Source organism: Mesoplodon mirus, assembly GCF_964341445.2.
Source record: "Mesoplodon mirus genome assembly, chromosome: 2".
In the NCBI taxonomy this organism is placed as follows: Eukaryota; Metazoa; Chordata; class Mammalia; order Artiodactyla; family Ziphiidae; genus Mesoplodon; species Mesoplodon mirus.
Genome location: NC_138977.1, coordinates 17,947,532 through 17,971,141, shown reverse-complemented (window position 1 = coordinate 17,971,141; position 23,610 = coordinate 17,947,532). Strand labels below are relative to the sequence as shown.

Sequence of the window (23,610 nt, the reverse complement as noted above, 5' to 3'; positions counted from 1 at the left end):
TCATATCAAATAGAAATTAAATAAAGCTTTTGTGTATTTAAGCTGCACTGTCAGATACTCCCTTTTGAAACTCAAATCTTCAGAGGTGTGTTATCTAAATCATGCACTTTTTTTGTTTTTTATAATTCTTTACATTAAATTGCTTATACCAGAATTCCTATTTCATCTCAAATTTTGCTTATTTTGTTCACATTATTCTTTAGATGCTATTAAGCTACAGCTGGTTGAAGCAGGCCTGGTAGAATGTCTACTAGAGATTGTTCAGCAGAAAGTGGATAGTGACAAAGAGGAGGATATTGCTGAGCTCAAAACCGCTTCAGATCTAATGGTTTTATTACTTCTTGGAGGTGAGTTGTAATTTATACCAACGAAAGAACATGACTGTCAGATATTTAAAAATTTATCATCTCTTTTATAAATACTATATTAGGCATTTTCTCATTTTCCTGTCACATTTAATCCTGTTGATGTGATGATTTTGAAACCTTAAATACATCATGAAGAGAACTAGAGATAATGAACCTGGAAAAGGGGAACCTTTACTATCTTCCAGTATTTAAAGAGCTGTCATATAGAAGAGACAGCTGTGGCACCAAAGGACTAAAAGCGAGATGGCTACTTGGGACTTAGACTAGAAAAATTCTAAGCCCTTTTGTCCAGTCTCTGCTAAAGGGTTATTAGAAAAAGAGTCATTACTGGGACTTCCCTGGTGGTGCACTGGTTAAGAATCTGCCTGCCAATGCAGGGGACACGGGTTCGAGCCCTGGTCCGGGAAGATCCCACATGCTGCGGAGCAACTAAGCCCGTGAGCCACAACTACTGAGCCTGCACTCTGCAGCCTGTGAGCCACAACTACCGAGCCCACGTGCCACAGCTACTGAAGCCTGTGCGCCTAGAGCCTGTGCTCCGCAACAAGAAGGCACCGCAATGAGAAGCCCGCGCACTGCAACAAAGAGTAGTCCCCACTCACCACAACTAGAGAAAGCCCGCGCGCAGCAACGAAGACCCAACGCAGCCAAAAATAAATAAATAAATATATATATAAATTTATTTAAGAAATAGAGTCATTACTTTTCCCTTTGTGAATTATAGATTGTAAAGTATCAATATGTGATTTCCCAATTGGGTATTCAGTTAAGAATAGGGATCTGTTACTTCTAAGTATTTTCCTCTTACCTGTTGCATTTACCTCTAGATGAATCCATGCAGAAATTATTTGAAGGAGGAAAAGGTAATGTGTTTCAAAGGGTACTGTCTTGGATTCCATCAAATAACCACCAACTACAACTTGCTGGAGCATTGGCAATTGCAAATTTTGCCAGAAATGGTAAGCATATGAGTTCATCCTTATTAAATCAGACCTTCTGTATTTTTAAATTTTGCTTTGCCATAACGTATACTAAACCTAAAACAGTTCAGAAGCATGTGCAGTATCTGTGTGTAATACTACCTTAATTTTTCAGAAATCTGAAATACTAATATTGACTTTCCCAACAAATTACATATTTTATGCAACTCAACTAAGTTCTAATAGTTTAAAGGTCATGAACAGTGATTATGCAGTCTTTCTTTTGAGTACTGTGTACTTCAGAGATGAATAAACTTGAGTCCCATTCTAATAAACTTCTGATCTGGGAGGATATACTCTTTTGCCTGGTGATTTTATTTTGGATTTAATAATCTGAGTATTCATTATTGTGCCTCATTTATAGTGTTATGCCTATAAAATCTAAGCATGGGTAATCCTCTGGTTTAGGATAGAATATTTACTTAAATAATATTTCAGAGGCACCAGACCTCCATGTATATTTCTGAAATCTGACACTTCTGCTATTCCCTCTAGAAACTTATACTGTGTCTAGGAAATATGAGTTATTTTTGTTTTTAATTTGATTTTAATTGAGTATTAACTGTTGTTATAGCATGTTATAATAGATGACTTATTCCACTTTTCCTTCCTTCTTTTTTGGGGACCATCATTAACTCCTTAATGGTGAAATTAAGACTGGCAAAATATTGATAATTATTGAAGCTAATGGGGGGTAAATAGTAGTTCATTATAATATTCTCTCTGCTTTATAAATGTTTCAGAAATTCTGTCTTTAAAGTATAATTTAAATATCAGCCATGATGACAAAATGTAGAGTACTGTCACTGTAATGTTCGCAGAACGCTGGCATACTTCACTATAAATGGAAACTGTTGGAGGACATTTTAAGCATGTTGTTTCTACTTACTCATCTTCTGATATATTATCAGGAATTCAGCTAGAGACTTTTTTGGCCAGTTTTTAAAATTTTGGCCAGTTTTTAAATTTTTATCTATTTTAAGAATCTTATAATCAGACTTCTCAGTCAGTAAACAAACAAAAAAATCTGTAAATCTGATGTAAGAAGGAGATGGAATTCATTTTATTTTCCTATAGATCCATTTTCCCTAATGTAGATAATGGGCAGGCATCAGTTTTACAAAACCTTTATAAATATTTGTAAAGAGGGAAAAAAATGTTTTTTGTTGTTATTTAGATGGAAATTGTATCCATATGGTAGACAATGGAATTGTAGAAAAACTTATGGATTTACTGGACAGACATGTAGAAGATGGAAACGTAACTGTGCAGCACGCGGCACTAAGTGCCCTCAGAAACCTAGCCATTCCAGGTAAGACTTAAGAATGGGAGCCAATGAGATTTATTCTAAAAGTCATCTATGAGATGGGGTGCTTTGAGACAGTTGTATCAGTAGCCTTTTTATTAGCTCAAATGCTTTTATCTCGTTCTCAGTGCAGTCCAATATTTTAATCTATTATTTAAATGAAATTCGTGGTTTCAGTCATAGAAACTGCTCTGAAACAACATCAAAGCCAAGGTCAATAGCTCAAAAAGCAATAGTGCCTACTGTACAGCACAGGGAACTCTACTCAATATTCTGTACTGACCTATATGGGAAAAGAATCTAAAAGAGAGTAGATATATGTATATGTACAACTGATTCACTTTTCTGTAAGCAGAAACTAACACAACATTGTAAATCAACTATACTCCAATAAAAATTAATTTAAAAAAAAAGAATGGGAGCCAACTGTGTAAGAGATAAAGATCTGTCGTTTGGGGAAGATATTTGTGATTTGTGGACCTGCCCTGACCAAGAAAAGAAAAATAGTCTTCAGATTGCTTACATTTTTCTTACTAATAAATGGAGATAATATGTTAAAGAAGTTTTCTGAGACTATACAAGCATAATCTTCCTTTTTCAGATTATTCAAATATTCTGTTACTTTTTGTGAACTCCTAGATTTTCATCATATTGTATAGTTAAGATTTTTTAAGCATCTTCAGCTGAGGTAAGATAATGGTATCAATTAACAGAATCCCTTAAAGAATGACTTTTAAGAATTTTTTTTTCCCTACGAGCAGACGCACAATTTTTTTAAATAGCCTTAATGTGCCTTTTTGGATTACAAGGCTTTTGAAATCACATTATCATGGGAACTAATACAGGATATAGTTGAAACTATCCTTTTATTTTACTTTCTAAAGGTAAATTTCTGATTAGCTAAAATAGTATAACTATATGAAAATGCAATCTATATAAAATCAATTTGGCTCATGTAACAGATTAATATTGTTTATTAATGTCTATAATATCTATATTAACAGTTGGGTCAAGGACAGAGGTAAAAAGAAACATTTATTAAAGTTGAGGAATTGTGCTTTTCATAAATAAGAAGTCAACATTGTCAGATTTCCTTTACAAATTATTAGTTTATGATTAGGTTTTAAAAGCAAGTAAGTGTGATTTTGTATGTTGTGTTCCTATAGACAAATAGGATACTTATCCCCTAGCCCTCCCATTCCCAGTCCCATTCTTAAAATTAACAGAAAAGTAACAATGTTGTTTTTAAGTAGAAAAATATAACATGGGACCTTAAGATAATAAGACACTCAAAAAATGTATATTGAATTGAATGATTATCATCAAAAATGCTAACATCATTTTAACCAGTCTTTTTTTTTCTCTCTCTAGTTATAAATAAAGCAAAGATGTTATCAGCTGGCGTCACAGAGGCAGTTTTGAAATTTCTTAAATCTGAAATGCCCCCAGTTCAGTTCAAACTCCTGGGAACATTAAGAATGTTAATAGATGCACAAGGTAAGAGAAATGCTTTCTCAAGGTGCATTTTTGGTATAATAGTCTTAATGTGCCCCTAGTGGAAAAAGGACCTGTTTTTAGCTTTCAGAATTATGTAATCATAAAGATAAATAGCAAATAAAAGGCAAAAAGAGATTGGTTTTGGAACCCCATTCATTTATTTCCATCCTTGTTATAATTGACTTTAAATGGAAATTATATTGCATTTCTCTTTAGTAGTACATATAATCTGATTTTAGGTTGATTTATTAGTGGTTCTTGAGGGGTTTTTATGTTTTGGCATTTTCTATACCCTTTCTTACCTTGTAAAATTATCAAATTTCAATACAGTGACAGTCAAAATTTTTTAAAATTTGTTTTGCAAACAGGGAGATCATTTTTCTGTTTACAGAAACAATAATGAAAACCAATCCTTGGAATGAGTTATATTTATTTACTTATTTCTAAATTCTAAACCTTCTCTATATTGATTCCTTAGAGTACTGCTAAAAATTCTTTGGCACAGTTTTCCAGAGTACTAACAGACTGCCAGACTGAACCAAAAGAGTATAAAGTTGTTTATTTTGTTTTTCTATAAAAGTCCACAACTGAATAGAAAATCTCAATAGTCCATCAGATACGGAATATTTGCAGTTCTTGCTTTAATAAAATTGTTGTGTTCTGTTTTTAGACCTGTAATTTTCCTTCACACTCTTACATCTTTACCAATTATTTCAGTTGATTGCCTATCAGTGATTCATTCCTTTGTGGTTTGCCTTCTTTCCTATAGCAGAAGCTGCTGAACAACTGGGAAAGAATGTTAAATTAGTGGAGCGTTTGGTGGAATGGTGTGAAGCCAAAGATCACGCTGGTGTGATGGGGGAGTCAAACAGACTGCTCTCTGCCCTTATACGACACAGTAAATCAAAAGTAAGTCCCGGAGGAAACCATTCGTTTATTTATGAAACAGATTAAAAGAAGATGGCAAGAGAAAAAGCTTAAAAGTAAAGGTATTCCTTGACTTGTGTAAATCTCCTTCATATAAATAACTGACTTCACCATAGTAACTATTCCAGCTGGTTGGCCACAGGAATGTTCCTCCCCATCAGATGCTACCTCTTGGCATCTTTCCCTGCAGCAAAAGCAGCTGTTAACTTGGACCTTCCTACTACCTGTCTCACCTGTAGCAGCCTAAAATCCCATCCATTTTCACTGACACCAGTACAGGTCTTTTTTGCAAGAGGCATCTATTAACATTCCACTGGACATACTTTGGATAATGCTGCTCTGGAGTAAGTTTTTAAAATAATTAAACACTAGGTACCAATTTGTTACATTCCTGTATATCCTTAACCAACTGTTGTGAATCACAGCTGTGTCCTTATGTTATTCTTAAACTTTCAATATTCTACTCCTTTTAAAGTACTTTGAATATTCTACTCCTTTTAAAGTCACCCTGAATTCTGCCTTAGAGTCCAGTCCTCCAAAAGTTGGCACTGATTCATGGGGTTTCATGCTGGCTTAGGCCTTTCAGCCATATATGGTGTATCCTTGTGCTTATGCCAATAAGTAAAATTACATCTTCCCTCTAAAGAGTGCCCTAGGCTAGGACTGCTAACCAACTAGCTGGACCTTCTGACTGCAAAAATCAAAAACAGAGAAAGAAAAATAGTTTGCCTCTACAATAAGAATATAAAAATTCCCTCTTATCAAAGTAGGCACTTTTCTTTAACCTGTAAAACATTCTTCATCAGTATCAAGCTAAAAACTTGTTTAAACAAATGTACTTAGTCATTTGCTTATTCATCCAACATTTACTTAAACCTATACTGAGAGCTTTGATGATACAATATTAAAAACGAAAATTTTTGGTAGGTGATTCAGTAGCTACACCAGCCTACAATCTTATAAATTGATTATCTCAAATTCAAGCCTATCTCAAACCATTCCATTGTAACAACATTGTTATACAATTTTCAACAGTCTTTAACTGGATTTATCTCAACAGTTAAGAGCAAACTGACCATAAATGCTAAATATGTGAGACTGTTAACATAGATAATTTGCCTTAGTTGTATATGTACCAAAACTTAGCACTCCATAAGAAAACTCCTTGAAAAATAGGATTATGAAATAAAATATTGTTTCAAACTTCGTAAAGCATTACAAAATATTTCCAAAATTCTTCAAGACTCTCCAGAGACATCTAAGGTTTAGAAGGATTACCCAGAGAAAACGTCTCATTATGTATATCTGCAGTTTACTTATTATAAATGAAATGGTTTCAGAGAGGTTAAAATAATCTCTGGATTAATTTTAGAAGTGTATTGGTTAAAATTATTTTTAATTCTCCAGATGAACCTTCTTGCTCTATGGAGTGGTGCTAATATTCTTTTTTTTTTTAATCTTGAAGTTAAAAATATAACTTTAAAATACATTCATAGAACCCCTTCAAATCACATTAAATGATTGCCTCTGCTTGGCATTATGATGAATTCAGTGTGTATGCTTTTCCATAGACCACAAATGGTTAAAAACAAGACCTAGTAGTCAAACTGCCTGGATTGAACCTTGGCTTTTTACCATTTAATCACTGTCTGATTTGGGGCAAATTCCATAACTTAATCTAAGCTTCAATTTCTTCATCTATAAACTGGAGATAGTATCTAGCTAGTGGGATTTTCTGTGAGGATAAAAATGAGCTACTATCTGTAAGTTACCCAGTGTATAAGTGTTGTCCAGTGTATAGGTGTTTCTCCATACAGGGTAGCTGTCAATAGTAATAATCCTTTTGTCATATGACACAAGTACAATGCTTCATTTATCTTTTATCCCCCATTCTATCGGGCAAAGTGATTCTGTAGAGTAGCTACTCAGTAAGCATTTATTGAAGTAGGAGGAGAGAGGGCAGGCACTTTAAAGGACAGTACTCAGATATTTGTTCCAGAAAAGTGAGATGGAAAAGAAGCTACGCTTTGATTTAAGGGGTCAGGGTGGGGGGTGGTAATTTTTGGTATTTCTGATGTGCAAATTTTCTTCATTCATTCATTCCTTTCCCTTCTTTCTACTACAGTGGGCTTTTGAGGGTGAATCACAAAAGAGAGGATGAAATGACAGTCCAGAACCTTCCTAGGTGACTTCATATGTATCTTGTGAATCTCTTTTGATCTTTTTTACTCAACAAGCTCCTTTGTGATATTTATAAAATTCTTTACTAATTTTAAGAGTTCTATATCAGTTTCAAATAAACTGCCTCTGAGTAAGCAGTATAAAGCAGTATATAGTCATCCTCATCCCTTGATATCTGAGGGAGATTGGGCACCCTCTCAGATACCAAAATCTGTGAATGCTCAAGTCCCTTATATCAAAATGGCATAGTATTTCCATCTAACCTACACACATCCCCCTTATACTTTAAATCATCTCTAAATAACTTATAATACCTAATACAGTGTAAATGCTAGTAGATAGTTGTAAATACAGTGTAAATACTAAATAGTTGCCAGCGCACAGCAAATTCAAGTTCTGCTTTTTGAAACTTTATGAAATTTTTTTCCCCAAATATTTTCAATACATGGTTGGTTGAATCCATGGATGCAGAACCTGAAGATACGGAGGGCTGACTGTATTGGGAGGCCTTCTTTTCATTAGAAAAGGCTTTAAAAGATAGTTTCTCACTTTCTAAAAAAGTTGATGTGAAAAGACATTAAATGCTAGGACACAACTGCTGTAAAAACTCAGAACTTAGACTCTATTGATTTAGAATGTTTGCTCACTAAACAAGTTTGGACTCAAAGCAAAGATACTGTCTATGAATAGTTTTCTTAAAAATTTACATAAGGTAGAAGCATAAGGGAAACCCTTTTTCCAATATTTTAGCAAATTAACTTGAAAATATTTCTAATCACAGTTTTGTACCATTGAAGTGAACTTGGACAGGCTACTTAAAATATTCAGTGCTTACTTCAAATTACTAAAAATAGTGAAAAGTAGTAAAATTACTTTTTAAATACTTTATAATTGAGGCTTTCTACTAAATCATATTTAATCCAACAAAACCCTAAGTGAGATGAAGACAAAAATGAGTACTAGAAATAAATGTACCCATTTCTTTCTATCTAGCCTTTGCTGTATACTTTTATGTGTGCTCTTCATGTAATAACTTTATAATTATAACAAAAACCTATGAGATATACACTTACATTGTCTCAGTGTTATAGGTGAAGTCTCTGAGATGCAGAGAGAGTCAGTAGTTTGCTCCAAGTCAGTGGGATTTATTGGGTCTGGAGCCCACTGCCCCTCTGCCGCTGGAAAAGACAGAGCTGTAGGCACCATGAGAAACGAGGGAGACAAGTTTTGATTTAAGTTCTGCTCAAGTCCTTTTGTATGTGATCTAGTTTTGTTAGATCCAACAAAGGTTTTAAAAGGCTGCATACATACATGTATACATGCACACATACATACGTAAAAAGCTTCACCTGATGCATCTGAGAAAACTACCTGGTGTTGTAATAAAAATTGGAAAGGAAGAACTTTTTACATCATTATTATTCCAAGATTTATTCTCTTTTGTTGATCTCGTGGTAAGTCTTCATTTGGGGCAACGGCACTTTTATTTCTTTGACTTTGTTAGCTTCTGGGACTCTCTGTTCCTTGATATGAACTGTAGTGGTCTTTTTCGCTTAGGTAATTTAAGTTGTCATCTTTTGATGAATTTATTTAAAGCTAAAAGCTTTTTCCTTCTCTTCTGTGAAGAAAAAGAAATTATGGTTAAATGTAATGATTCATAGGGACACTGTCAGAAAACCACTCAACAGTGAATTGACTGATGGTAACGCAGTTTTTTTATGCTTAAAAGTAAAGTTTATGATTCTGTGATATTAATTTATTGTAGGATGTAATTAAAACCATTGTACAAAGTGGTGGCATCAAACATCTAGTTACCATGGCAACTAGCGAACATGTAATAATGCAGAATGAAGCCCTTGTTGCTTTGGCACTAATAGCAGCTGTAGAATTGGGTAAGTACCCCAGCGACAAACTTATTTTCTCCTATTTTTATCTTGGATGAAAGGAAGCACAGGAGTGGAATAGAAGTCAGACAGAACCTTGACTAGAAGCATTTTGCCGGTGTGTTTCTGTACCCGTCCAGATCTGAGTACAGGGAAAATCATAGTCTATAGATTGTCACCATAGCTGTCCTTTTTGGTTGTTCTTTTGGTAACATTTTTTGGGTAATGCTTTAAGTAAGGTTAGTTTGACTCTTAAATGATACCTCAAAGTCTAGGCACTTAGGGAATACAGAAAACATTTTCAGCAGACCTCATGGAGAAGTGAAACAATACTTAAAATACAACAACAAGCTTAGGGTTTGCTACTCTTCCAGACATCCAGACCTTCTCTTCCATCTCTACTACTGATGCTCTCTTACTAACCTCCTCCTTTCTATCACCGTGGTTTCTGTTGCTTTACAGCATTGTATTCATTCTAAATTCTCACCTTTTATGTCACTCTTCTGTGTATTTACATTCAGAATTCCCCCAAAGCAGAGTCTAAATGATTCAGGTAGTTTCTCTCTAGCAGTAGCATTCCAGTTACTCAGAATTCTTCAGGAGAAGCTAGCTCATAGGCATCTAGTTTATGGGTAGCAACTTTGTCTACGGAACCAAACTTTGATACATAGCTGGGGACAATCAAAGTCACATGGCCTGTGGTAAGGCCTGAGGTTGCCTTACATAAAGGAGGACTATAGACTTAGTAGGCATGTCCTGTTTGGTTCAAAGCCAGTCGGGTAAATACTGTTAACTGATCACCTTAGTTCCCAGTGATGATTTTTGCCCATAATTCTCACATTGGGGCAAGTGGACCCACCAACCCCTAACCCAGGAAGGAGAAGCCAAAAGATAAACATGGTATATCTCCTTCAGTGTCAGATTTACTCAGATTTCAGGTATGAGAGATTTGAATTTTTGTCCTCTTAAGGGGACAATTAAAACAATTTATAATTTTTTAAAAAATCAGGTTTAAGTAGGATGTAAAATTTTCTTGAATTCTAAAGATAGAAAACATCCAGAAAATATATGTGGCTTTGGTCACTAACTTAGGTTAAAGATGCTGTGATTTCCTCCATGGTTTCGGTAGATTATGTGAGTCTGTCCAGAGGTCCAGACACCTTTAAGAGGGGAAGCTATGAAGAAGAGGCAAGAGTTGGTGAGGACATTGAATACCAAACGGGGTTCATGGCTTGATTTTTAAAAATGGCTTAAAGTGATAGAGCAATTTTAGAATATCCTTGACTTCCTATTCTGGGGTGAATCTGGTCTTGTGCCCTTCATAACTAGTATCTTCTAAATAGGCTTTAATTTTGTCTGCTTCCTGATAGCTGAGCATTTGCCTGAGTCTGTTTACCTTACCACAGAACTATATAAAATGACAAAACATAATCATATTTGTTGTTGGTTGTTGTCACCTAGTGTTTCCTAGGCTCCTTGAGCCTAAGATTTAAAAATGAGGTCATACTACCTTTTTAACATAAAATACACTTTGAAAACCGTATGTTTCCAAACTTGTATCCTTACAGGCTTTTAGGTATTATTAAGGAATTACTATAAACTTTTTGTATGATAATAGTATTAAAGCAACATTGTAAGAGTCCTTATCCTTTTTTTTTTTTTTTTTGATAATTGTAGATTCACAAGCAGGCATAGGAAATAATACAGAAAGATCCCTTGTACACTTTGCCCAGTTTTGCCCAGTGGTGACATTTTGCAAAACGAGTGTAACATCTCAACCACTGATACAATGTACCTGTCTTATTCATACTTTCCCAGTTTTACTTGTACTTACTTGTGTGTATGTTATATTCCGTTTATCACCTGTGTAGGTGTATCTGAGCAGTTCTAATACCACAAGGATTCTCCATGTATAACCACATTCACCTACTTCCTACACTGCTCCTAATCCCTGGAAACCACTAATCTTCCCTTCATTTCTAAAATTTTTTTCATTTCAAAAATATATAAATGGAATCATATAGTATGTGACCTTATGGAATCGGCTTCTTTTGCTCAGCAGAAATTCCTAAAGAGTCATTGATTTGTGTGTCAATAGTTCATTCCTTCTCATTCCTGAATAGTATTTTGTGATGTGTATGTACCACAGCTTGTTTAACCATTCACGTATTGAAGGACATCTGGGCTCATTCCACTTTGGGATTTTTAAAAATAAAGCTACGATGAACATTCATGTACAGGATTTTATGTAAACATAAATTTTCACTTTTCTAGATAAATGCCTACGAGTTACTAGATAACTCCTGGGTTGTATGGTAACTTCATGATTGATATTTAGAGAAACTGACAGGCTGTTTTTCAGAGTGGCTATACCATTTTACATTCCCGCCAGCACTGCATAAGTGATCTAATTCGCTTTGTACCCTCACCAACGTTTAGTAGTGTCCCTGTTTTTTTCTTTTATTTTAGTTAATCTGATAGATATATAGTGATATCTCATGTAGTTTTAATTTCCATTTTTCTAATAACTACTGATGATGAACATCTTTATGTGCTTATTTGCCATCTGTATTTATTCCTTGGTGAAATGCCTATTTAGATCTTTGCCCATTTTCTAAATTGTTTTTAACTATTGAGTTTTGAGGATTATTTATATTCTGAAAGTCCTGTAGTTTTACATTTAACTCTGTGATTCTTTTTGTATTAATATCTGTATAAGATGTGAGGTTTAGGTCAGGGTTTCTTTTTTTTTTTTTTTTTTTTTGCCTATGGATGTAATTGCTCCAGCACCATTTATTGAAAAGGCTGTCTTTCCTCAACTGAATTGATTTTGTACCTTTGTCAAAAATCAGTTGCGCTTATGTGTGTGGGTCTACTTCTAGGGTCTTCTTTCAGTTCCTCTGACCTATGTGTCTGTCTCTCCACCAACACCACAGTGTCTTGATAACTGTAGCTATACAGTGACCTTCATATCAGGTAGAGGAATTCCTCCCACTTTATTCTTCTTTATCAAGATTGTTTACCTCTTCTAGGGCCTGTGGCTTTCCATATAAATTTTAGTATAAGCTTATCTATTTCCTATGGGGAATCCTCTTGGGATTTTGATAGGAATTGCAGAGTCCGATTCTCTTAAAGATACGTGCTGAAATACCTGTGGAGGAAATTATGTGATTATAGGATTTGCTCCAAAATAATTTGGGATGGGTTAGAATAAGTGGATAAGACTAGAGATAGAGGATACACAGTTGGCCATGATCATTTTTGAAGATGGTGATAGTACATAGTGTATCATACTATCTTTTCTGCTTTTGTATATGTTTAACAGTTTTCATAATAAAGGTTTTTAATTGCCTCATATTTAAAGGAATGTTTTAATATTGAATTTTAAGCCTAAACTCCTGAAATATCTACTGAAGTTTAGATCTAAATACCCTTTAACAAGGTCTAAATTTAATATTGTATATCTATGTCATTATTATTTATGAGTCCCTTTTGAAAGGTTTCGCATTATCAGTTTCTAGAAAGGGAAGTAGTATTTAGCCAGATTGTACCAGGTTCATACCCAGTGAATATAACTGATACTTCGTTTCATGTTCCAGGCACTGCTGAGAAAGATCTAGAAAGTGCTAAACTTGTACAGATTTTACACACACTGCTAGCAGATGAGAGAAGTGCTCCTGAAATCAAATATAATTCCATGGTCCTGATCTGTGCTCTCATGGGATCTGGTATGTATTTCCTCTGTCATTTGATATTCATCAACATATGGTTGACATTAAATATAAAATAATAGTAAATGGTGGCTTTGGGTTTTAAAAGCATTAGAAATTAGTTTATGGAAGATACAGGATTACTTTTACACTGCAAATACTCCCAAAAGATTCTTAATAATGAAAAGTGTTATATAGCAAATATAGGTAAAAGTCAGTGTTAAAAAATTAATACCTTTAAGTTTCATTAACCCTAAAATATTTTATATAAAGAACAAATTCTGATTCTGTATACCATGATATTAGCTAAGGAGTTTGTTCAAGAAATCATTGGGGGCTTCCCTGGTGGCGCAGTGGTTGGGAGTCCACCTGCCAGTGCAGGGGACACGGGTTCGTGCCCCGGTCTGGGAGGATCCCACATGCCGCGGAGCAGCTAGGCCTGTGAGCCATGGCTGCTGAGCCTGCGCGTCCGGAGCTTGTGCTCCACAACGGGAGAGGCCATAACAGTGAGGGGCCCTCGTACTGCAAAAAAAAAAAAAAAAAAAAAAAAAGAAATCATTGGCATATCTTGTTATACATTTCATGGACCACTTGAAAAGAACAGGTATCCTGCTGTTATTGAGTGGTGAGTTCTATAAATGTCAATTAGATCCTTTTGTTTGGTAATGGTGTTTCTGTATTCTTGCTGATTTTCTACTCGGTCTGTCAATTATTGAGAGAGGGGTGTTGAAGTCTCCAGCTATTATTGTTGATTTGTCTGTATCTCCCTTCAGTTCTATCAGGTTTTGCTTCATATATTTTGCAGCTCAGTTGGCAGGTGCATACACCCTTCCTAGTGGATTTACCTTTCTATCGTTATGTAATGTTCCTCTCTGTCTCTGGTAGTTTTCTTTGCTCTGAAGTCTACTTTATCTGATATTAATATAGCTACTCCTACTTTCTTTTGAATAACATTCACGTGATCTTTTTCTACCCTTTCAGATTCAATCTGCGGGATCTTGTATTTGAAGTGTAGGCAGCATATTGTTGGGTCATGTTTTTTAATCCACTCTGTCATCCCCCCACCTTTTTTTATTTTTTTTTATTTTTTTTTTTTTGCAGTACGCGGGCCTCTCACTGTTGTGGCCTCTCCCGTTGCGGAGCACAGGCTCCAGACGCGCAGGCTCCGGACGCGCAGGCTTAGCGGCCATGGCTCACGGGCCCAGCCGCTCCGCGGCATGCCCCCACCTTTTTTTAATGCTTAAAGATTACATAATTTCATCCGCAAAGTTGGTTATCATTATTATTACTACCATTTGTTAGACGAGGAAGCCAAGACTGTGAAGGAAGTAAGCAGGGACATTGCAGTGGTGCTGGGTGAGGAGTGGTGAACATAAATTGTCCTGTCTGGTTAGTGACAGGCACTTTCAAGGTGATGGTAACAACCAAAATGATGGGCAGTAGAGGGGGTGGGTGTCGGGAAAGCACCTCTGGTAGTGAGCCTTGATGGGCAGAGTTGGGTTCCTAGGTGGACTTTTTTGTGCACACACCAAGGATGGATATATCTCCTGGGGCAGGCTCACCTTATCCAAGTACAAAACCAGAATGGTAGTTTACTTATATATAATGAGAAGTATGCCTGCTACTGATCTCAGAACACCCCAAGTGCACATATCTGGCTCACTGACTCCTTCAGGTCAGGCAGGCATCAAGAGTTGCTTGATGAGCTTTGATCTGAACAAGGAGAATTAAATGAATGGACTGTGTAATGGCATCAGGTCAAAGTGGTTTGATGCATCTGTCTCTGCAGTTGCATCAGCTTTGCTAAAGGAGCTGGAAGCATGGAATCCCTTGGTTTGAGGCTCCATCTTTTTGGATGTTGCTGGTATGGCTCTGTCTGCATTACCCACAGTAGTGTTTTCTGTTCTATGCTGCTGTACTGACGAATGCCCCAGTAACCTCTGCTTTGCTTGCATTCTTTGAGGTAATTGTTGATACTTTCCACAAATCCTGCTTGGGGAACCCCTCAAATGTTAAAATTCTCCTTTACAAAGAGTGCATCCATTCTCAACTTGACCAATAAATAAATGGTCAAGACACTCTTGTGTTAAGTCTTTAGTTAAGGAAGTATTTCCTTTGGTTATTTTCTGAATCTTTCCAGGGCCAGTATTTTTAGTGATGCACTGTTAGAGAAAAATAGAAATATTATTTGGGTAATCGGTAAGATTTTTTTTTTTTTTACTGTAATATTATACCCAAGTTGGAGAGCAGTGGGAAACAAAAAAAGTTTGTGTGTTGTTTAATCAGTAAGCAAAAATCATTTACTGTTTCTTTGAGTTTTTTATTATTATTGCAGTTTTTAATATTTATTCCATTTATTTAAATTAATTTTTAAAAGTTCACCCATTTCTCCCAACCCCAATCCCTGCCCCCTGCAACCACCAATCTATTCTCTGTATCTATGAACTTGGCTTTTAGATTCCACATATAAGAGAGATCATATGGTATTTGTCTTTCTCTGTCTTATTTCACTTAAAATAATGCCCTCAAGGTCCAGCCGTATTGTCACAAATGACAAGATTTCATTCTTTTTATGGCTGAATAATATTCCATTATATACACACACCATAATTTCTTTACTCATTCACGTATCCATAGACATGTAAGTTGCTGCCGTATCTTGGCTTTTCTAAGTAATGCTGCAATGAACATGGGGTGCATATGTCTTTTCAAATTAGTGATATTTCCTCTGTATACATTTAGAACCACATTAGTGTTATAATTTTTGTTTTCAACCATCAAACATAATCCAGAAAACTCTTGAGAAAAGGAAAGCCTATTGTACTTATCTATATGTATTTGCTATATCTGTTCTTTCTGATGTTCCAAAATTCCTTTTTTTCCCTTTCTGTTTAGAGAACTTCCTTTAGCCATTCTTTTAGGTTAGGTCTGTTTGTGACAAATTCTCATTTCCTTTATTATTCCTTATTTATTCATTTTCATTGAGAATATCTTGATTTCTTCATTTCTGAAAAATATTTTCTCTGTGCATAGAATTCTGGGTTGACAGTTCTTTTGTTTCAAAACATGAAAAATGTTGTGCCACTTTCTTCTGGCCTCCATAGTTTCTTATGAGAAATCCACTACCTCACTGTTTGTTTTTTCCCTTGTAGGTAAGGTGTCATTTCTGTCTCAAGACTTTTTTCTCTTAGTTTTCAAAAGTTTGAATATGATGTGTCTTGGCAAAGATTTCTTTAGGATTATCTTGTTTAGGGCTTGCTCAGCTTCTTGAATCTGTAGGCTTATGTCTTTTGCTAAATTTGGGAAGTTTTTAACCATGTTCCTTCAGGTACTTTTTCAGTCCCACCTTATTTCTCTTCTCCTTCAAGGCCTCTAATGACATAAATGTGAGCTCTTTAGTTATATCCCACAGGTCCCTGAGGTTTTGTTCATTTTTTTTCCAGTTTATTCTCTCTCTGTTGTTCAGATGGGGTAATTTGTATTGCTTTAAGTTCACTGATTATTTCTTCTGTCTTCTCCATTCTATTGTTGAGCTTATCAAGCTTTTTGTTGCAGGTACTATAGTTTTGAGTTCTAAAATTCCTATTCTCTTCTTTATATCTTCTGTTTCCTTGCTGTGATCTCATTTGTTTCAAGCATGTTCATAATTGTTCAGGCATTTTCTTAATGTAAAATGTACATATAATTTGCCATTTGAACCATTTTTAAGTGTACAGTTCAGTGGATTAAGTACATTCATATCACTGTGCAACCATCCCCACCATTCATCTCCAGACCTTTTTCTTCTTTCCAAACTGAAACTCCATACTCTTTAAACAGTAACTCCTTAATCACCCATCTCCCCAGCTTTTGGCAACCACCATTTTATTTTCTCTCTTTATGAATTTGACTACTCTTGGTACCCCATGTAAGTGGAATCATACAATATTTTTCCTTTTGTGTCTGGCTTATTTCCCTTAGCATAATGTCTTCAAGGCTCATCTATGTTGTAGCATGTGTCAGAATTCCATTCCTTCTTAAGGCTGAATAATGTTCCATTGTTTGTATATATTACATTTTGTTTATCCATTCATCCATCAGTGGACACTTGGGTTATTTTCACCTTTTGACTATTGTGAATAATGTCACTATGACCATGAATGCACAAATATCTGTTTGAGTTCCTGCTTTCAGTTATTTTGCTTATATACAGAGAAGTGGAATTGCTAGATAATACAGTAATTCTATGTTTAATTTTTTGAGGAACCACTGTACTGTTTTCCACAGTGTCTGCACCATTTTACATTTCCACCAGAGGTGCACATGGGTTCCAGTTTCTACATCCTCGCTAATATTTGTTATTTGTTTTGATAATAGCCATCCTAATGGTTGTCAGGTGGTATCTTATTGTAGTTTTGATTTGCATTCCCCTGATGATTAGTGATGTTGGGGATCTTTTCATTTGCTTACTGGCCATTTGTATATCTTATCTTCTTTGGTGATATGTTTATTCAAGTCCTCTGCCCATTTTTTATTTGGGTTGTTTTTTGTTGTTGACTTAGAAAAGTTCTCTATATGTTCCGTGTATTAAATGCTTATTGGATATATGATTTGCACGTATTTTCTTCTATCCCAAGAGTTGCCTTTTCACTGTTGTGTCCTTTGATACACAGAAGTTTTTAATTTTGATAAAGTCCAGTTTATCTGTTTCTCCTTTTGTTGCCTGTGCTTTTCAGGCATATCCAAAAGATCATTACTAAACTCAATGTCATGAAGTCTTCCCCCTATGTTTTCTTTCAGAATCTTACAGTTTTAGCTCTTATGTTCAGGTCTTTTGATCTATTTTGAGTTAACTGTAGTATGTGATGTAAGGTAAGGGCCCAACCTTATTTTTCTCCTGTGGATATTACCAGCACCATTTGTTGAAAAGACTGTCCTTTTGTCATTGAATGGTCTTGACACCCATGTCGAAAATTATTTGACCATATATGTGAGGGCTTATTTCTATTCTATTCTGTTAAAATCTCTGTCTTTATATCAGCACCACACTGTTTTGATTATTGTAGCTTTGTAGTAAGTTTTGAAATTAGAAAGTGTAAGACCTCCAACTTTATTCTTTTTCAAGATTGTTTTAGATATCTGGAGTCCCTTGAGAGTCCATCTGAATTTTAAAATGGATTTTTCTATTTCTGCTAAAAACATTGGTTCTGGTTTCATTTTTTTGTATTTTTTTAGCCTTTCCACTATGTTTATTTTTATTTTATTACATTGTAATGAAACTGATTATTTTTATTATTAGTTTTACCATTCTATTAGTGAATGTTTTATTTATTTTTTAAATTTTTTATTTTATATTAGAGTATAGTTGATTAACAATGTTGTGTTAGTTTCAGGTGTACAGCAGTGTGATTCAGTTATACATGTACATGTATCTATTCTTTTTCAAATTTTTTTCCCATTTAGGTTATTACAGGGTATTGAGCAGAGTTCCCTGTGCTGCACACTAGGTCCTTGTTGGTTATCTATTTTATATATAGTTGTGTGTATATGTCAATCCCAAACTCCCAATCTGTCCCACCCCCCCCTCCACCCCTGGTAACCAAAAGTTAATTCTCGAAGTCTGTGAGTCTGTTTCTGTTTTGTAAATAAGTTCATTTGTATCTTTTTTTCTTTAGATTCTGCATATAAGCGGTATCATATGATATTTGTCTTTCTCTGTCTTATTTTACTTTGTATGATAATCTCCAGTCCATCCATATTGCTGCAAATGGCATTATTTCATTCTTCTTAATGGCTGAGTAATATTCCACCATATATATGTACCACATCTTCTTTATCCATTCATCTATCAGTGGACATTTAGGTTGTGCTACGTCTTGGCTATTGTAAACAGCGCTGTGGTGAACAATGGGGTGTGTGTATCCTTTGGACCATGTTTTTCTCCAGATATATGCCCAGGACTGGGATTACTGGATCATATGGTAGCTCTATGTTTAGTTTCTTAAGGAACCTCCATACTGTTGTCCATACTGGCTATACAAATTTACATTCCCACCAACAGTGTAGGAGAGTTCCCTTGTTCCACACCCTCTCCAGCATTTATTGTTTGTAGACTTTTTGATGATGGCCATTCTGACTGGTGTGAGGTGGAATCTCATTGCAGTTTTGATTTGCATTTCTCTAATAATTAGCGATGTTGAGCATCTTTTCATGTGCCACTTGGTCATCTGTATATCTTCTTTGGAGAAGTGTCTATTTAGGTCTTCTGCCCATTTTTTGATTGGGTTGGTTTTTTTTTTTTGATATTGAGCCACATGAGCTCTTCGTAAATTTTGGAGACTAATCCTTTGTCAGTTGCATCATTTGCAAATATTTTCTCCCATTCTGTGGGTTGTCTTTTCACTTTGTTTGTGGTTTCCTTTGCTGTGCAAAAGCTTTTGAGTTTAATTAGGTCCAATTTGTTTATTTTTGTTTTTATTTCCATTACTCTAGGATATGGGTTGAAAAAGATATTGCTGTGATTTATGTCAAAGAGTGTTCTGCCTATGTTTTCCTCTAAGAGTTTTATAGTATCCAGTCTTACATTTAGGTCTTTAATCCATTTTGAATTTATTTTTGTGTATGGTGTTAAAGGATGTTCTAATTTCATTTTTTTACATGTAGCTGTCCAGTTTTCTCAGCACCATTTATTGAAGAGACTGTCTTTTCTCCATTGAATAGTGTTGCCTCCTTTGTCATAGATTAATTGACCATACATGTGTGGGTTTATTTCTGGGCTTTCTATCCTGTTCCATTGATCTATATTTCCGTTTTTGTGCCAGTACCATACTGTTTTGATGACTGTAGCTTTGTGGTATAGTCTGAAGTCAGGGAGCCTGAATCCTCCAGCTCCGTTTTTACTTCTCAAGATTGCTTTGGCTATTTGGGGTTTTTTGTGTCTCCATACAGATTTTTAGATTTTTTGTTCTAGTTCTGTGAAAAATGCCATTGGTAATTTGATAGGAATTGCATTGAATTTGTAGACCGCCTTGGTTAGTATCAGCATTTTGACAATATTAATTCTTCCAATCCAAGAACACTGTACAGTATATCTGTCCATCTGTTTGTGTCATCTTCGATTTATTTCATCAGCATCTTATAGTTTTCAGAGTACAGGTCTTTTGCCTTCTTAGGTAAGTTTATTCCTATGTATTTTATTTTTGATGAGATGGTAAATGGGACTGCTTCTTTCATTTCTGTTTCTGATCTTTTGTTGTTAATGTATAGAAATGCAACAGATTTCTGTGTATTAATTTTGTATCCTGCAGCTTTACCGAATTCACTGATGAGCTCCTTGTCTTGTTCCTGATCTTAGAGGAAATGCTTTCAGCTTTTCACCATTAAGTATGATATTAGCTGTAGGTTTGTCATATATGGCCTTTATTATGCCCACTTTGTAGACAGTTTTTATCATAAAAGGGTGTTGAATTTTGTCAAAAGCTTTTTCTCCGTCTATTGAGATGATCATATGGTTTTTATTCTTCTACTTTTTGATGTGGTGTATCACAGTGAGTGATTTGCATATATTGAAGAATCCTTGCATCCCTGGGATAAATCCCACTTGATCATGGTGTGTGATCCTTTTAATGTATTGTTGGATTTGGTTTGCTAGTGTTCTGTTGACGATTTTTGCACCTCTGTTCATCAATGATATTGGCCTATAACTTTCTTTTTTTGTGGTATCTTTGTTTGGTTTTGGTATCAGGGTGATAGTGGCCTCTAGAATGAGTTTGAGATTGTTCCTTCCTCTGTGATTTTATTGGAATAGTTTCAGAAGGATAAGTGTTAAATCTTCTCAAAACATTTGATAGAATTTGCCTGTGAAGCCATGTGGTCTGGGACTTTGGTTTGTTGGGAGTTTTTTAATCATAGCTTCCATTTCAGTACTTGTAATTGGCCTGTTCATATTTTCTGTTTATTCCTGGTTCAGTCTTGGGAGATTGCACCTTTCTAAGAATTTGTCCATTTCTTTTGGGTTGTCCATTTTATTGGCATATAGTTGTTTGTAGTAGGCTCTTATGATCCTTCGATTTTCTGTGGTGTCCATTGTAACGTCTCCTTTTTCATTTCTAATTTTATTGATCTCAGCCCACTCCCCTGTTTTGTCTTGATGAGTCTGGTTAAAGGTTTATCATCAATTTTATCTTTTCAAAGAACCAGCTTTTCGTTTCCTTGATCTTTTTTTATCATTTTCTTTGTCTCTATTACATTTATTTCTGCTCTGATCTTTATGATTTCTTTACTTCTACTAACTTCGGGTTTTGTTACTTCTTCTCTAGTTGCTTTAAGTGTAAGGTTAGGTTATTTGAGATTTTTCTTATTTGCTGAGGTAAGATTGTATTGCTGTAAACTTCCCTCTTAGGACTGCTTTTGCTGTGTCCCATAGGTTTTGGACTGTTGTCCGAAACTGGACTGTTGGACTGTTGTGTTTTCGTTGTCATTTGCCTCTAGGTATGATTTCCTCTTTGATTTCTTCAGTGATTCATTGGTTGTTTAGTGGCATATTGTTTAGCCTACACATGGTGTGTTTTTTACAGTTTTTTTCTTGTAGTTAATTTCAAATCTCATAGCGTTTTGGTTAGAAAATTTGCTTGATAAGATTTCAATTTTGTTAAATTTACCGTGGCTTGCTTTGTGGCCCAACATGTGATCAGTCCTGGAGAATGTTCCATGTGCACTTGAGAAGACTGTGTATTCTGCTGCTTTGGGATGGAATGCTCTATAAATATCAGTTAAGTCCATCTGGTCTGATGTGTCATTTAAGGCCTGTGTTTCCTTATTGATTTTTCTGTCTGGATGCTCTGTCCATTGATGAAAGTGGGGTGTTAAGGTCCCCCACTATTATTGTGTTACTGTCAGTTTTTCCTTTCATGGCTGTTAGTATTTGCCTTTAAGGTGCTCCTGTGTTGGGTGCATATATATTTACAATTGTTATATCTCCTTCTTGGATTGATCCCTTGATCATTAATTACATAGTGTCCTTCTTTGTCTCTTGTAACAGTCTTTATTTTAAAGTCTATTTTGTCTGATATGAGTATTGCTACTCCAGCTGGTTCTGGTTTTATACCTCAGTTTTATCAAAATAAACACATCAGTTTGAGGGATGCTAATTACATCAAACTTACTGGACTTAAGAGGACTCCTGTATTTTACTGTAACTGAAGTTAAATAGAGCAAGAAAACCAGAAAGAGGAAGATAGTAGCCTCCTTTTTAGATTTCTTTTCACAGAAGTTTGTTGAAAGGATGTGAGGTAATAACCTTTTTATTTGCCACAAAATTAATTTGAAACAGATCTAAGATTTTTCTGTAAGTATTGGACTTCATATTTGAACTGATGATAGGGTTAAGTTAGGAGTGTATAACTGAACCTTGAGATCATACAATGAGCTGTGTTTTAATTATAACTCATTAATCAACCTTTGACTGTAGAACTTGACATCTGATTTATTTTTATAAAGGGTCTCTGATTTTTTTATCCTAACATCCCTAAAAAAGACATTTCTAGGCTACTGCTGTGTCTTTTTCCAGAATTGTTCCTAGTTTTATAACTAACTCGGTATCATTTACATAAGCATTTTGGGTATGTGTTTTAGGTCGAGTGTATAGTAAGAAAGATTAGAACAACCTAATAGAAGCATATCTGTTGCCTTGTTTTTGTCTTCCAGAATCTCTACACAAGGAAGTACAGGATTTGGCCTTTCTAGATGTTGTATCCAAACTTCGCAGTCATGAGAACAAAAGTGTTGCTCAACAGGCCTCTCTCACAGAGCAGAGACTTGCTGTGGAAAGCTGAGAACTACCCCTCCCTGATACACCTCTCATTTCCCCTTTGTCCTCCATCCAGCTGACTCTTCTGCTTCATTCTCTTCCATATCACTTGTGCATGCGTGTAATGTTCCAATGCCAATTGAAGAACTGCTGTAGGTACCTGCCCAATAAGATTTCTAAACCCATAGTTAGTTTAGTTAGTTAGTGTGAACATGGATTTGTCAAAAACAAGTCTCCACCCCATAACTGTTTCCTTGTATTCCTGTTGCTTGAGCTACATTAAGTAGAATGTGCATGTTGTAGTCCTATGATGATGACGTAAACTTGGTACTACACAATGACTTGCTCCTCATCCTTGGTAGACTACATAATAATGTACTGGTAAATTAATTAGAAACAAATGAGAATGCAGCAGGATCTGACTAGCTTATGAAAGATGGAATTGAATAGTAAAAATAGCTCCATTTATTGGTGCTTGGAAAGCACAGTGACCAAAAAACCTGTATGGCTGCTTATTCATTAGTCTTACCTACTAATGTCAAACCCATGGTACCTAGAGTTAAATAAAGTCCAATGCTCTCGCTCTTTACCCTCTGGTTTCTTCTTCTTCCTTTGTAGACTCTTGAAACTGCCACAAACTTGGCAAGACTTCCTAAGGTTTTTTTATGTCATATTTAATTGCCCGTCATCAGTAGCCTGATGTTGAAAACGTTTGTAGTTTTCAGCATGAAACTAAGGGGTTGAAGAATATTACACTAGTACATCTTGTTTTTTGCCTGTATTTTAGATTCTGATATATGTACAGTTTCACCTCAGAATTTCTTCTGTCAGTTAATCAACATTGTTCAACAAATGTCTTTAAAAGTCACTTGTCATTTGTTTTCAACTGAGAAAGTTGAGTACGGCTCTTTAGAAAATGGATTTTTTTGTTTGTTTTTCACCATTCAGCTTGAAAGCAAGAAGTTTCCTTG

The 23,610-nt window shown here is 35.3% G+C and overlaps 1 protein-coding gene across 5 annotated transcripts in view; it reads left to right on the top strand.

Annotated features, from left to right (window-relative positions):
• RAP1GDS1 (Rap1 GTPase-GDP dissociation stimulator 1) overlaps positions 1-23,228 on the top strand; it is a 150,980-nt gene extending 127,752 nt beyond the window's left edge. For 3 of the 5 annotated variants that reach the window (XM_082633982.1, XM_082633984.1, XM_082633981.1), the window contains 8 exons: positions 204-347; positions 1,196-1,327; positions 2,526-2,660; positions 4,026-4,151; positions 4,921-5,060; positions 9,025-9,151; positions 12,742-12,870; positions 22,537-23,228. In XM_082633982.1, coding sequence (XP_082490108.1) covers positions 204-347; positions 1,196-1,327; positions 2,526-2,660; positions 4,026-4,151; positions 4,921-5,060; positions 9,025-9,151; positions 12,742-12,870; positions 22,537-22,664 — 1,061 coding nt within the window. In that variant the 3' untranslated portion in view covers positions 22,665-23,228. The remainder of the gene's footprint in view (positions 1-203; positions 348-1,195; positions 1,328-2,525; positions 2,661-4,025; positions 4,152-4,920; positions 5,061-9,024; positions 9,152-12,741; positions 12,871-22,536) is intronic. The other 2 variants (XM_082633983.1, XM_082633985.1) reach the window with 1 other exon arrangement.
• The last annotated feature ends 382 nt before the right edge of the window (positions 23,229-23,610 follow it).